The sequence below is a fragment of the Wasmannia auropunctata genome, unplaced genomic scaffold (genome assembly GCF_000956235.1).
Source record: "Wasmannia auropunctata unplaced genomic scaffold, wasmannia.A_1.0 LD336057.1, whole genome shotgun sequence".
Lineage (NCBI taxonomy): Eukaryota > Metazoa > Arthropoda > Insecta > Hymenoptera > Formicidae > Wasmannia > Wasmannia auropunctata.
In genome coordinates, this window is record NW_012026833.1 from 500693 (window position 1) to 516035 (window position 15343).

A 15343-nucleotide genomic window follows, 5' to 3' on the forward strand; every position below is an offset into this window, starting at 1 on the left:
AATATCATACACTTCTTTTTGTTCGTAATTTCAATATTAATTACATATATGAAAACCGTATGCATTATCTGAGCAACAATGGGTTTGTCATAATCATTTATCGAGCAAAGAAATAAAATACATTACTGATTATATTAAAATAAAAATTGCAGGTATCTAATAAAATTTTCAGTATTTCCGAATACATTGTTATCAATCTATGTCTTAATTTAATATAAGAGCATGCATTATTTGAGCAATAATGGGTTTGTCATATAATCATTTATCAAGCAAAGAAATTGAGACACTACTAATATATGTATTAAAATAAAAATTGTATAATAAAATTTTCCATATTTCTGAACAATTATATCAATAATCTATGTCTTAATTTAATTACAAGAGTATATTATAATTTGTTCTAAACATTCTCTCTCTTTAACACATATTATAGAGCCATATAAAATGTTAAGACACAAATACTCTCTGAAAATAGAAAAATAGCTCTTCCAATAAGTTTTGTGACTTTATCGGCATCACGCGATTGTCAAGAGAGAGAGAGAGCAACAATTTCTTTGTACAGCTCTTAAGGACGTATGTTGTTTCACTGTATTGCCAGCATTTAGAATCCCTTCATTATCTCGCTTCTGGTTTTGAAAATGGTTGAAGCGAACCGGGTTGCACCCACGACAAACCCAACGGCTTGTTTTCTTCTTCGTCCTGCGAAATATGATAAATTAATTTATGCTCATTTTTACGAATGTAGATTAATTTACATTAATCGATCTAACTTTTTGATTTTATAAAAAAATAAAGAGTAAGTTAAACCGAGATTACGCCCGTTTCTACGAATGTAGATTAACATTAACATTAATCGATCTAACGTACTCTTTATCTCTTTCCGATTTTAGAAAAAGATAAAGGGTAAGTTAATCGGAGATTAAAGTTAATCTACATTGGAAATGGACATAAGTGTATAAAAATTGAATGTATTTTTATCGTAATGAGCGATACATTTTAAATACTTATTTACTTTTGGTTCGTAGATTTCTCGTTTAGTGGGATCGTGTAGTTCGTTTACGTACGGATTGAACGTAATATAATGCGGATCATCCATGGTAGGTGAATTAAACACTTGATTCACGCTCTCCTTTACGCACGCTTTCACACGTTCTCGGAAAGCTTCAATATTATTTTCCTGCCTGCAATGTAACCGATCCATTCACACATGTAGACGTCCTAGACGATTACATATCTTTCACGTTTCCTTGAAAAATAAGTATACTTACAAGCTGGACGCTTCCTCGTTCACTGGAGTCATCTTCGTGTCTGGTTTAATAAATATCTTAGTGATATACTGTAATAATTGCCAAATTCTGTTGCTCCTTCTCCATTCGGGAAATCCCCACGACGTGCACAATTGTCCGTTTTCTGGATTTATCAGTGGATGGAAGATTTGAGTTTCGAACACAACTTTCTAAAACACATTTTTAAGTCAGAAAGCTGCGCGTAAGGTCGCGATCGTACCTGCGAGTCAGGTGTCCTTACAGGGCAATCTCCAACGGGGAAGTTCGGTGGCAGTGTAACGGTGAATCTAAAAACTCCGCCTTTATAGATCCCTTGCCGAATGAACTGTACACCAAACCACACTGCGACAAAATGCGAATACAGCGCGTTATTAGAACCTCTCGCGATCGCCAGTTTAACGTACGTTAAAGTGAAACAGGCAAGAGATATGGATATATATTTACATCAGAAACCATTATACAAGTCGTAATCGGGACGAGCAAGACCTATAAAATAGGTTTACACCTATCAAATATACTATAGCATTTCGATAAGAGGGAACGCAGTATGCGAACGAGGAAGCAAAGTACAAAGGGCATTTGTTCCACATGCAAATTACGGAACGGCACTAAATTTGTTCCAGTGTGTTAGGTTTCTCAATGCATTAATGTCACAGATTATAAGTTATCACGGAAAATTGCATGCCGAATCGCGAATACACTGAATACTTAGCTTGTACAATCATTAGCAATATACTTACGAAAAGAGTTCACAGCGGATGGTATCACGTAAATCCCCTTCAAGTCTTGGGAGCACAACATCTTGCTGTAAAACGTCATAACAAAAAGAAAATCAGCTCTCTTTACATATACATCCGCGCTAGCACTGTACTGAACTACTTACTACTCGGAAAGAATTTGGTACTCCTGCAAGAAAATAGCGTGCTGCTTGTTGGTTTGCGACACGATCGGCCGATCGATCATTTTCACAGACATGCTCAATGGGGAATCTCCATTACTGCTACCCGGCACAAGCTTCCTGAACGAGCCTTGCCTGTTTAGATTATCGTCCTTGCTGTCTTCGCTCTGAAATAAGCAACACAATACCATTACCGAAAATTATTATGAAAATGATAAAGAGAATATATCGATCGCTGTTATAACATTTAAAAAAATATTTATTAAGCATAAAATGGGTATATATATGATTCTCTCACTTTCACCACTTGCAATCAGAAGCTTTATTCGTCGATGTTACTATTAAAAGGATCGTCAGACGAATATCTTATTATCGAAAATTAAAAGAATAATCAGCAAAATCTTATAATCCTTAGATTAACCATGTATTAAGTAAAAAAAACAATAAGATGAATATACGTTCGTTTATATGATTCTCGACTCTCACCAAATGCAATCGTAAAATTTTATGATTATTATTATTATTTTACACATCTAATTATATATTTATATTATTTGAAATATTACATTATTCAGCTTCGCTGCGTGAATTTGAGATAAAACACTATACCTATGTCTCTTTGCATTCTTGCTCCAAAAATGACACAACTCAAAGAAAATATGATTATCGAGTTATTTACGACAGAATGAGTTAGATAAACATTATCCTTATCAAAATCCTGGACACTTAATTTTTTTTTTAGTCGTGTCACTTTTGAAGCAAAGATGCGATTTATTAAAAGAATCACCTTGGTCGTCGACATCATGACGAGTGAGCAAAACGAGCGGACACGAAGATATTAATAACTCGCTACATTACACCGTGATAAGCTACACTCGTAGCTACGCTTCGAGATAAGCGTTCATCGCTAGCCTTCGGCGGAGATCGAATCGGAGCATTTGGGGGCTCGGGAATCTCGGGATCAGCTCCAGATTCGACGTGCGATTTGCGAATGATCACAGTGGGATGAATGAGAATGGAGCAGCATGGAATGACGGAAAATCTCATGAATCACTCGATGCGTGAAAGCCAAAAACCATTCCGATTGGCTCTGGACTGCTCCGGCCGCTTTGCCGCGGCCAATAAGCTGCGATGTTTAAGTGAGTTAGATTGAGGTTTATTGAGAATGCGGCTGAGAGAAAGTTCCGTGGAGAAGAATTGAGTTTACCATTCAAGGATGTAGACGTTAATTTCCTTTGACTTGATGAGAACCGTGTGCGCAAAATTCCGAGATTTGTTTTTCGATTAAATGTCGAATGTCGCGTGCAATGTGAATCTGCGCAGAACACATGTTGGAGGAGTATTGTAAAGCGGAGTGCTCGCATTATCTCTTATCATTCGGGCGGGGTTATCTGATTCACAAGCGTTCCCGGCACACTGACTTCGAATTGAGCGTATACGAAAGCGTCGGTGGTCGGCCGGTTTGACGTCAACTCAGCTGTTTTCTTTGCCTTTAAGCATGTGCAAGTCAAAGTTGCGTCTGGTAACGGAGGTCTGGTAAAGACCTAAACTCAGAATGCGACAATTGTTTAGCACCCTATGGATATACGACATTCAGTTCGATTTAGTTGGCACGTAGCTAGTTTTAACTGAACATCGAAGATATAACGTCGAAGATTGAGAATTTCGGCTTATATATACCGACATCTTGCATTCAATATCGGAGTAATTAAGGATTTTTTGTGATAAAGGTATGAAAATATATAGAAGAGATCTAAAATTATTTCAGTTTTATCAATAATAAATGCATCGATATGTTGCTCGATGAGACAGCATACAGGTGTCGTGCATCTTTCCTTCTCATCGATGCAAAAGAGACTTCTATAATTATATTGTACTGTGAACGTCAAGTGCCGATATAATTTTCGGTATTCGATTCGGTTGGGAAAGTCGACCGATTGCTACCAAACTTTATCTTCTTTTCATAGTATTTTTTTTGTTATATTCCTTATTTATTTGCATGCTAAATTTGATGTCTCGATCTCACGTTGAAAAAATACACAAATAACTCGATTTACAATTCTTTTCAGGCTGGAAGATGTGTTTGATACAACTGATGATGGCTCTTATAAAGAGCAGTAATTTGACAAGTAAAGATCTAGATAGAATAACTGACAATGTAAATAATACTTTAACTGACGAGAAGGGCAACGAACTGTTTCAAAACTATCTTTCTCGATCCCAGTTTGTGGATGGTTTGGCAAACTTGTCGGTGTACAACGAGTGTTCAGAGATCCTGAAAGAACAGAATCAATCGTGAGTCCATCACAATTTATGCTAACATGGATATAATGCTAATTATAAACATCGTACATGTTACAAAATAAAATAGTCTTTAATTATTTTTATAACGTTCAAGATTAACGCTTGAGATTTTTGAAAAGTAGATACTTATATGATATTATAAGCGCAAAGAGTATACAATTAGTTCAAGTATAGAAACAGACTCATTGATTGGAAAAAACAAATTTATTAATATTTAAATATTTGTATATGTACACGGAAAGAATGATTTTACTGGAAGATCTAAAAAAAATTTGAAAATAATTTTTATTAGAACACCATCAAAATATTTTCTGGAAAACTCAAAAATAATAAGCATTGCTGTAAAAAGTTTTGATATTCTAGCAATCAGTTTGACTTTCAAACAAAATTATTTTGATGGTGCTGTAATTTATTTAATTAAGTTATTTTCAAATTTTTTTATCTTCCAGCAAAATCGTTCTTTCCGTGTATATAAGTAAAAATAATTAAGATATTTATAGGATTTTAAAAGAAATCATTCAATATTTATATAGTAGATAGTACACTTTCAAAACTTTATATGTATCTTAAGGAAAATTATAGAATTCAAGGAAATTAAAAATTTTTTTTAGTGAGGAACCATTGGAATCTCTCATTACCAAAGTAAGAAGAGTGAAGGATATTATCGAAGAAAGAGACGTGAATATAGCTTTCCGTACTATGAAAGGCTTTAACACGGAAAACAGGGAACAGTTACTCAACGTATTAAAAGATACCAAAGAGCAATGTCAGGATAACTTACGAATTCTGCACAAAGATTTTGTACGTTGTGTTTTAAAATGTAAAAATGCGTTAACTTAAAATCTTTTTTATATTTGTGCGTTACAAAGGTCTGTTGATGCACGTATTTCTACACGTGCAGTTTACACTGTACTTATCCTAAAATAGTAATACTCAGATATTGGTTGCGTTCAGCAGAGAAAGTAACTTTGCAACTGCAGTTATGAGATTTTTCAACATGATTGATTCTTGCTCTTAATTCTTCATGGATCTAAATGTACAAACCAATCATATTACAGAATTTTACAACAGTTGCAAAGCTTTTTTTGCTGAATGCAACCATTATAAAAATGAAAAAAATTTTTTAGGATAATTTTTAGATAGATATATATGAAGGTGATGGTTCCTCATGTAAAACAATCGACTCATAGGCTGTGTTTAGATATACATTGTGCCAATACTGAAAATCTTTAGTTTATGGTGACGCATAATACGGATTTAACTTTCGAACAAAATTATTTTGATGGTGCTCTAACAAAAATTATTTTCATTTTTTTTTACTATGGATTTTCAGTATCGGCAATAAAAATATCGGAATACGTAAGCAACTATCCTAGATTTGATCTTAACTTATCTAGTCATCCCGTGTATATATTTCTATTTATAAAAGATTTATAAAAATATTAATTGAAGAATATTTATGGGAGAATAAAGAAATGAGGGGAATTGTTTAGATAATGAGTCTTTTTTTTAAATAAGTTTTAATGTACTTCAGTGATGTAGCGATAAAGAACAGGCCTGCAAATCAATTGTTCCGTAATATTTAATTTTAATTGCATTTTGTTTGTCATAGCGACGAAAAGTACAGAGGCTAAATAAAGTGATCTTGTCAACGAAAACGAGCTCTATACGTTTTTTCTGTGTTCTGTCCTTTCTACTGACAATCAAGTCAAGTCAATCACGTCATGATTGGAAGAATGTTGAACGTAACGCACGTAGAAAAGCCCTGCAGTGAAAGATACGTCGCCACAATTAACCGAATCCGCGATACCATCCATAAATTAGAAGGTACCCTAAAGTGTTCACGGGATTTAGAAGCTGCTCGATTTCTACAGTATTCTACGTTAAAGTCACGCGATAAAATTTTGACGGACGACCTGAGAAAGATTAAAACGCGTAACAAACAGATGTTAAGTGAGTAAAATTTCTGTTCGATGCCGCTCATTTAGCTCGTAATCTGTTCGGAAGAACGCTCTTTAGATTTATTTCGACAAAGCGTCACGGACATACAGCTCGGTTCTCTCGACATACTGCCGGAAAATCTAAGGAGACAAGTGCAAAAGACATGGCATCAGAAGTAATTTCCCTTACTATTACACCATTAATTATACGATTTATATTTTGATTAAATTTCAGATACGATACTCTGTTATCTCAAAATGAGCAATTGAAAAGAAAAATTATCGCTATGGATTGCGCGATGAAACAGAAACAGAAAGAGGTACCTATACTTGAGATTAGAATAAGTCGAGAAATATAAGTCGGAAATAAGTCATATCAAGTAAATTGATGTATTCAGATAATTAGATTATCGAGCCGTAAATATTTTGGCGAGCATTTGTCACGCAAAAGACAATTAAATGCTCACCGAAATACTCCGCCGCGCAGCTCGAAGTTCGGCTGGAGATTCGGCTCAACAATCTGGACCAATGCTCGACACTAGATGCATATTTCGGGCTGATTTCTGAGGCGACGCCTACTGTTTGAGTCACTGCCGTTCGAGTACACTCAAGGCTCAACGACCGTTTATTTTATCGATGATTCAATTGTCATATTATTATCAATTCATATTATTATCATCATATTATTATCGTCATATTATTATTAATTATCAATTGCTCAGGATTACACTTGTTATTGTGGAAATCTCAAAAACGATCCAATTGTGATTTAGTTGAATGATGAATAAACTGAACTGATTTTTGATTTCGTTAAGTGAATATCGATAAATGACTCAAATCAAGTATTGATAAAGTGATTAGTAAAAATAAAACGCACGATAAATACTGCACAATAAATACAAGTCGATCATGTCACAATGTTAAACGTAACGCACGTAGAAAAGCCCTGGGAAAGATACATCGCGACAACAACCGAATCCGCGTTCATCAATCCGAATACTGTCCGTAAATTAAAAGTTACCCTAAAGTGTTCACAGGATTTGGAAACTGCTCAATTTCTGCGGTATTTCATGTTGAAGTCACGTGATCAAATTCTGACGGATATACAGTCTATAAAACGCGGACAAACAGAATTCTATTATACTAAAGTGTTTTTATTTTTCCCCTATACGTGCCTTATGAAATATTGCAACAAATAGTTGCGACAATTCTGGATATTTACATTTAAGAAATGTCATTGCAGTCACTGCCGTTGCAAAACCGTGGAAGCGAGATATATGTAAAATTATTCTTTTTTTTCGTAATACGCGCGCGCATAGTTTTAATATGCCGAATATTAATTTGCGCGTCAAATTAATTAAGTTTTTGTGTGTCAAACTACGCATTTTGTAATAAGTAATCACCTAGGCAATGCATTGTTATTCTCTTGGATTTGCTCACTATCTGATTTTTATGTAATAATAATATGTTCTATATACTTATATATTGTAGATTGATATTTTGCATCAGAGGCTCATCGCAGAGAGCGTTATAAATTCTAAAAGGAACACTGAAAAAATTTGCAGAAGATGCTGGATTTTGACGAATAAAACTTAGAACTTGCAAGATATGCTATATAATAATGTCAAAAAATATAATGTAAATTATTATTTCTAAAAACAAAATAAAATTTTTGAATAAAGTAAAATGTATGACTAGTTAGAAGAACCGTTTGAGTATTAAACGAATGCGTGTTGAAGAGAAATGCTGTAATGCCTGGCAGAGGCAAATATTGCGTCGGTAAAAAAATAAGACAATTAAGGGATTTAGTCACAATCTGATTGCGAAAACAGACGAAACATCTGTGGCTTCCCTATATAAATAACGTATTCGCTGGTCTCCGCGGTACAATGTGTCCCAGATTCCTAGAAAAACGAATGAGATAAGAACTGTAAGTTGCAATTTAACAATAAGATCTTATTAAATTATTTAATACCGGGAAATATATTAATTTGAAAATATACATTTTGATTAAAATTTTTTCTTCCAAAGAATTTCTTTTCAGATACAACAAGAATCAGTGACTCATCGACATCGATTTGTTGTCTAATTGATCATTTCTCACTGAGTGAAATTTTATTAAATTCAGCTTAAGAAATTAAATACTTCGGGAATTACTTTAGATTTCGACGTCAGTGAAATAATAAAAAAAAAAAACTAAAATAGGTGCATTTAAAATTAATCAACAATTTTTTAAATCTTATATACATGAAAGATGCAACCAGAAGAATCAAACTCGGTCATTTTTAATGGAATTACGCGTCGGAGATTGTGGGAATTATTGGGAACTGCTTGCGTCTTCCTGCTCGCACCTCTCATCGTGATCGCTCTAATCTTTTTATACATTTATCGCCGTTCGGTCGAGATCGCGTTAAGAATCCAGTTGCGGAGCAAGTTCGCCGGTCTTTTGAAAGGCGCGGATTGCGTATGGGCCGTTGAGGACGTTTCTCTATCCGTTGTCAACATCTTGATGATACTGGAGAAGGCCGCGCGGGACTCAAACGCGATCTTCCTAGAGGCTTTCAGAAATCTGATAAACGAACGCATTGTTTCGAAGGCCGCTGGCACGACGCTTGAGAAACTGTTCTACCTTCGAAGCCAGAAATTCGGCTACTATTTTTGGGAGAGAAGCGAGAAAGTGGACCTTAAAGACAGGATCAGATGGCTGGAATGTGTAAACGCCAACTGCGACGGGTCCTGCGAGGATATCTCCAGCGAGTCCTTCAGAAAGACCTTGGAAAATGTGTGCAATAGACCGTTGCCCGAAGATCACCGGGCCGCGTGGGAGATTCTCGTCGGACGACGATGCCCGAGGTCCAGATCTCACGTCGAAGAGGGCCGCTTGTGTCCCGAGGAGTGCTTCAATACCGACATCCGAAAAATTCCCGTGTTATTTCGCGTTCATCATTCCCTGGGCGATGGAGTGGCCCTTCTGGGCCTATTACTCAAAACGATCGCAGAGGAGGACGGGGGTGACAGGAAAGAGGCGAGAGTGAAGATCAAGAGCATCGCCTCGTCAGACGAGACTGAAGAACGTTTCAAAGAGATCGTCCCGGCGTTGCACAATTCGCAGAGGAGTTTCCAGCACGGGACGGATGTTGTGCGATTCTATGAAAAGAATATTCTTGCTGCATCGATGCCATTTACTTACGTAACGTTCTCACGAATTGTGCAAGACTTACGAAATCATTTCCGTGCGTCGTCAAAGCTTCTCAATAATGTAACAATCGAGTCGTTGAGACAGCAAGCAAAAATGTCGATCGAGCGTATATCGTTGAGTTTCAAAGTTATCGTACTGAAACAACTGTACGGAAGAATTAAAGAGGTCACGCGACTAACGATGGCTTTACTTTCTTTTCCAAAATTCTTCGTTCAACAAGCTGTTCGTAGCATGGACGAAAAGTACGTTCAGAATTTAATCCATTGAATTAAAAAAGTTTTTTTCCATTCTATTAAAAATAGATGAATAAAGAGATTTTTATATTTCTATTAAATTGAATGCCTGAAAAAAAGCAAAGAAATAGAAATATGTTTAAAATCTCTGCTTTCAATGATTAAAATTTCATGATTTTATGAGAAATAAATTTTAATTAAATATATTTAATATATCTGCCTTTTTTATATGCTACCAGCCGAAATTAAAGCAACTACACTTTAACACACTTCGAAAAAATTTAAATTTTATGTGAATGTAAATTTGAGAAAAATGAGTAAATTTGAGAATAAAAAATTAAAAAGAGATATTCCGAAAAACATTTTGAAGTTTGAAATCTCTACTTTTCAGATCTATACTTTTAATTTGACTGAATTTTTTATAGAGCTACACAGATACAAATGGAGAGCCATTAAATCTCAAAATTTGTTACAAACTTTGCAAAGTGTAATGCCATAATAAGAAGTCGGATATAAATATTATTTAAAGCTTCCGAAAGTATGAATGTTTAGTTTTAATTTGCGTACTTGTTGTCATGCAATTTTTTTTCACCGAGCTATTTGGCATTGAAACAAAAAGCATATTTTTAACTTTAATTGCTCAGACGGAATAACGTTCGCTAAAAAAAAAAGTTTAAAGTATTATCTTTAAAATACTCCTGTTATTTCATCGTACATACGCAAGTAACTTAATTCGAAGAACATAAAAAAATCGTTTCATCTTGATTTTGTTGAACTTTGATGCTCTTCCTTTTTGACCAGAATAGATCGAGTTCAATAGAAACGTACGTAATTCGTTCAAGTTTCGAAATGATTTTTGGAACATCTCATTCCGATTATTTTTGACAAAATTACACAACTAAAATTTACTTATTTTTCGAAGTGTGATGCTTTAATTTCCCTTAATAGTGTATACACAGTATCGTTTTAAAGTATATAAGTTTTGTTATAATAAATGTATATGTTTTTACAGCGCTCTGCATGGTCCACCTCAAACGGGTGAAAAGATAATGTTTTACCGGCTAGATAACGTGACGAATGAAAAATCATTGAATCTTTTGATGAAAATTCGCGAAATAAGAAAAAATACAGGTGCCAAATTTGAAGATGTAATATTGGCAGCTTTTTCCGCTAGTGTATACAAATACCATTTACGCGTAAGTATGTATAAGTATGTATAAACTTCTCATGCAACAAATAATAAGTCTAAAGAATTTGATTCTGAAATATGTTTAAATAATATCTAAGAAATGGAAAGATTTTTTACACAGTTAGTTTGCGTCAATCTGCGTTTAAACTTATTTGTCAATTACTAGCTTAAATTTTCTTATCGTTATATTATCGTAGATCCAGAAAACAGTTCCCGATACGTTAACAGCTATCTTGCCAATAAGAATGGCAATGCCTGACGAAAATTTAACATTAGATAACAAGTTTTCGATTGCACTCTTGCGAATTTGTATCTCTAATGTGAACGGGCAAACAATCGAGTCAAGTCAGGATTCTCAATTTTTTAAGCGTCTTCAAGATATTACAAGAGCAAATAATGAGCTCAGAAAGAGTTCAGACATTTTGCTTAATTATTGGTTCATGAAGTATCTATCCGCGCTACTGCCGGTGAAAATGTTGAAGGCTTCTCTTTTAAGTCACAGCACGATGGCATTTAGCAATATGCGCGGACCGGAAAAAGTTCGTATTTTGAATAACTCTTTGAGCAACATTGCTTTCTGGATACCAAACAAGTATCGTATCTATCTTTTCTTTATAACAAATAAAATTATTGTGCATTGTAACGATGTAAATGTGTAGATGCATCACAATTCGTTTCCAGAAGTACTACTGCTCTTGGCCTATCTCTGTTTAGTTACGGAGGCAATTTACAACTGTCTTTAATAGCTGATAAGTCAATCGTGAAGGACGAAACACTTTTAACGGAGCTATTAGAAAATACTGTACATGAAATAGAAACTGCTCATAATCATGTTGTACTGATGCGCCTATTGAAACCATCTGTTTTTCCGATAGAAACATCCGCGGAAAATGGTAATTCAAATGGAATTTTTAATTATTTCTACATTTAATACCTATATTTTGATTATATGCACATAGCAATAAAATATTTAGTAATAATTATATAAAAATTATTATATAATTATATATTATGTTATTTATATTTATAAAAGAAATCTTTCTGTATCTTTTTAGATATTGGCGTGTTTCAAGAAAGAAATATGAACAACTGAAATATTTGATCTCTTTTAGTAAGGTACTCTTAAAATTAATGCATTTGTGTCAAGAGTATAAATTACTTTAATAAATTTACATATTAAGTAATATACGTTTTTTATGGAATCATTTACACAGATTAATAATCTAATCTTTTTCATAAATTTGTTTAAAACTGTATTTTGTGAATAAAGTTTTTTCAATCTATATTTTGTGGTATATAAATGTATTCTTCTTAGTTATAGAATCCGAAATTATATGTTTTTATTGGTGAATTTAATATTGTAATGTTTTATTAAACACAGAGTACAATATTATTATATGTTTAAAATTTATGTGTTGTATCTATATGATACAAGTGATACAATGATATAAGTGATGTAATATTGATTAACAGTTAACAAACATTATTTGTAGATAATATTACTCATATTATTACCATTTTTTTCATGTAATTATAGTCAATGTTATCAGTTATCACGGAATTCCTTATCTCTTTATCCACAGAGCTTTATCAATGAATTCCTTATTACGATTATGATCCTTATGATTGATTAGTAATACTGTGATATATGTCAATTTCAGTAGAGAGATTAACGTACTGATACTGCATGCTGCATACTGCGTCCCATCATTATATCAAAATTTTGCAGTTGCGCAACAAGTCTGTATCCGCCTTAATCATCTTTTATTCAAATTAAATAAAATTACAACACTCGATATTTTTTCTCCAAATGAATTCAGCACGTAAATAATACGTCTATCTAGATATAGATTCAAATTCAGAGGGTACAAAGAATAGATCTCATCACAATTTACACTAATATGGTTATAATATTAATTGTAAGCTTCGTGTTACAAAATAAAATAGTCTTTAATCAATTTTATAATGCTTAAAATTAATGCTTAAGATTTTTGAAAAGTGTAACAATTCCTATGTGGTAATATAAGGTCTGTTTTCTATTTCAGCACTGAACTGCATTAGAACTCCTTTCTCGCTTTTGCCGAATATACATATTTCATTTTAGTTTCAAGTGTGAAGAGTGTACAGTAATTCAGGTATAGAAAACAGACCTATTGATTAGGAAAAATAAATATTTGTGTATGTATATAAGTAAAAATAATACATGTAGGATGTCAAAAGAAATCATTCAAAATTTATATAGTAGAATAGTAGGTAGTAATACTATCAACACTTTGTACATATTAATTAATTTAAAAAATTACAGAATTCAAAGAAATTGAAAATGTTTTTCAGTGAAGAACCATTGGAATCTCTCATTATTAAAGTAAAAAGGGCGAAGGATACTATCGAAGTAAATGACGTGAATATAGCTTTTCGTACTGTGAAAGACTTCAACACAGAAAACAGAGAAGACGTTTACGCGATATGTTTACTCTATATTAAAAGATAATTAGTAAAGAGCAGTATCAGGATAACTTATAAATTTTGCACAAAGATTTTGTACGTTATATTTTAAAATATTAAAATGTTCTGACTTGAAATCTTTTTTATATTAGTGCATTACAAAGATCTATGACTTGTTAATGCACGTACTTCTCATGCAATTTACATTGTACTTATCCTGAAATAGTAATACTCAAATATTGGCTGCATTTAGCAGAGAAAGCAGCTTTGCAACTGCATTAATTCTTGCTTTTAATTCTTCATAAATTTAAATATACATATGTATAATATGTATATGTATATATATGTATAAACTAATTATCATATAAAAGAATTTTACAACAGTTCTAAAGTCGCTTTTCTGCTGAACGCAACCATTATAACACTAAAATTGTAGGATAATTTTTAGATAGGTATATATAAGGGTGACGGTTCCTCAAGTAAAATTAATCGACTCATAGACTGTGTTCCTATATATACTGTCCCAATACTGAAAATGTATAATTAATTACATACACTATTGATTTTCAGTTCCGGCAATCAAAATATCAGAACACAAGCAATCATCCTTGACTTGATCTTAACAGTCATCTCGTGTATATATTTCTATTTGTAAAAGATTTATAAAAAGATTAGTTGAAGAATATTTATTAAAAAATAAAGAAATGTGAGGGGAATTGTTTAGATAATGAGTTTTTTTTACATAAGTTTTAATGTAGTCCAGTGATGTAGCAATAAAGAAAAGTCTTGAGAATCAATTGTTTCGTAATATTTTATTTTATTTGCATTGAATATTGTTCAGCATAGCAATCAAGAAATACAGAGAAATACTAGAGACAATACACTAATCATGGTTCACATTTGCAAAATATTAATGCGTTTAAAAACATATTAAAAAAAAGTGTCACAATCGATATGTCCATGACTGCACACTCGTGACAATATCATTCAAAAGTTAGGTCCCATCGCGCGCTCGGTGGCAATATTTTCACTCCGACCAGTGACAGAAAACATTTGATTGCACCTGTCCATAGGTCGCACGTACATGCGGAAAAAAAATTAATTCAGATAGATGCAGACTAACGCAGCTCGACTGGCCATCTCCTTCACTCACCTCCATATGTCAATCAAAATGAAAAATTACATTTTATTCAAGGCTCTATTTTCCAAACTGACCGGTAAAAATTTATGAACTTTTCCACAATATTCATTTCATGTCCCTTCATTGCATGCTCATTTTTTATTAACATATCACTGCTAATTTAGACCCTTCAAAAATAAACGCGACATTTTCATTAACATTGTAGCCATAGGCGACACGTATAAAAAATGCAATTTATTTGAATTGCTTATATCTCACAAGGAAAGTTAGGGAACCCGAAAATCTAGAAAAATCTGAAACATTGTGTAAAAGTAGAGCAGTTTATCCATAGTACGAAACTATTTTTTGTTGGTGTTCTGTTCCGTTTTGAAGAAATAAAATCACCCCTTGAAAAAATCTTTTTTTTTCTTCCGATCAAATTTCGTCGAAACTATGAGAGATAGAAAAAGTGTTCTTAATTAAAGTTAAATGGCTTGAAGTGTATTTTATGATAGTAATAAAAAAATTTTTTTTTAATGTTTCCCCCACTACTTCACATTTTTTTAAAATTTTTAAATTTTTTGTGACTAAATTAAAGATTATTTTAATACAAATTCAACCATGTGTGATAAAGTTATTTTCCAAAGTATCATTTTTGTAAAATAAACGCCTCTACACACACCATCTGTTCTCGTTTACGTTGTGCACACGCAGCAATTCTTCACGCAG

At 33.1% G+C, this 15343-nt stretch overlaps 3 protein-coding genes across 5 annotated transcripts; 2 read left to right on the forward strand and 1 right to left on the reverse strand.

Annotated features, from left to right (window-relative positions):
• Positions 1 to 408: 408 nt before the first annotated feature.
• Positions 409 to 3230, reverse strand: LOC105450688 (AKT-interacting protein-like). Its single transcript, XM_011690638.1, has 7 exons — positions 2972 to 3230; positions 2170 to 2351; positions 2027 to 2091; positions 1528 to 1628; positions 1269 to 1456; positions 1013 to 1181; positions 409 to 699 (listed from the first exon to the last, which is right to left on the reverse strand). The coding sequence occupies exons 1-7, from the start codon at positions 2987 to 2989 to the stop codon at positions 616 to 618; spliced, it is 807 nt and encodes a 268-aa protein (XP_011688940.1). The 5' UTR covers positions 2990 to 3230; the 3' UTR covers positions 409 to 615.
• Positions 3231 to 3318: 88 nt separating this feature from the next.
• Positions 3319 to 6146, forward strand: LOC105450691. Of its 2 annotated transcripts, none has more exons than XM_011690642.1 (3): positions 3319 to 3888; positions 4254 to 4479; positions 5100 to 6146. In XM_011690642.1, exons 2-3 carry the CDS (start codon positions 4262 to 4264, stop codon positions 5326 to 5328), a joined length of 447 nt encoding a protein of 148 aa, XP_011688944.1. In that variant the 5' UTR covers positions 3319 to 3888; positions 4254 to 4261; the 3' UTR covers positions 5329 to 6146. The 2 variants fall into 2 exon arrangements, with proteins under 2 accessions (XP_011688944.1, XP_011688943.1); XM_011690641.1 differs by having other exon boundaries at positions 3320 to 3914.
• Positions 6147 to 8291: 2145 nt separating this feature from the next.
• On the forward strand, positions 8292 to 12334 carry LOC105450689. Of its 2 annotated transcripts, none has more exons than XM_011690639.1 (6): positions 8292 to 8358; positions 8460 to 9869; positions 10873 to 11056; positions 11247 to 11641; positions 11731 to 11942; positions 12105 to 12334. In XM_011690639.1, exons 2-6 carry the CDS (start codon positions 8683 to 8685, stop codon positions 12140 to 12142), a joined length of 2016 nt encoding a protein of 671 aa, XP_011688941.1. In that variant the 5' UTR covers positions 8292 to 8358; positions 8460 to 8682; the 3' UTR covers positions 12143 to 12334. The 2 variants fall into 2 exon arrangements, with proteins under 2 accessions (XP_011688941.1, XP_011688942.1); XM_011690640.1 differs by having other exon boundaries at positions 8293 to 8358; positions 8473 to 9869.
• Positions 12335 to 15343: the final 3009 nt, after the last annotated feature.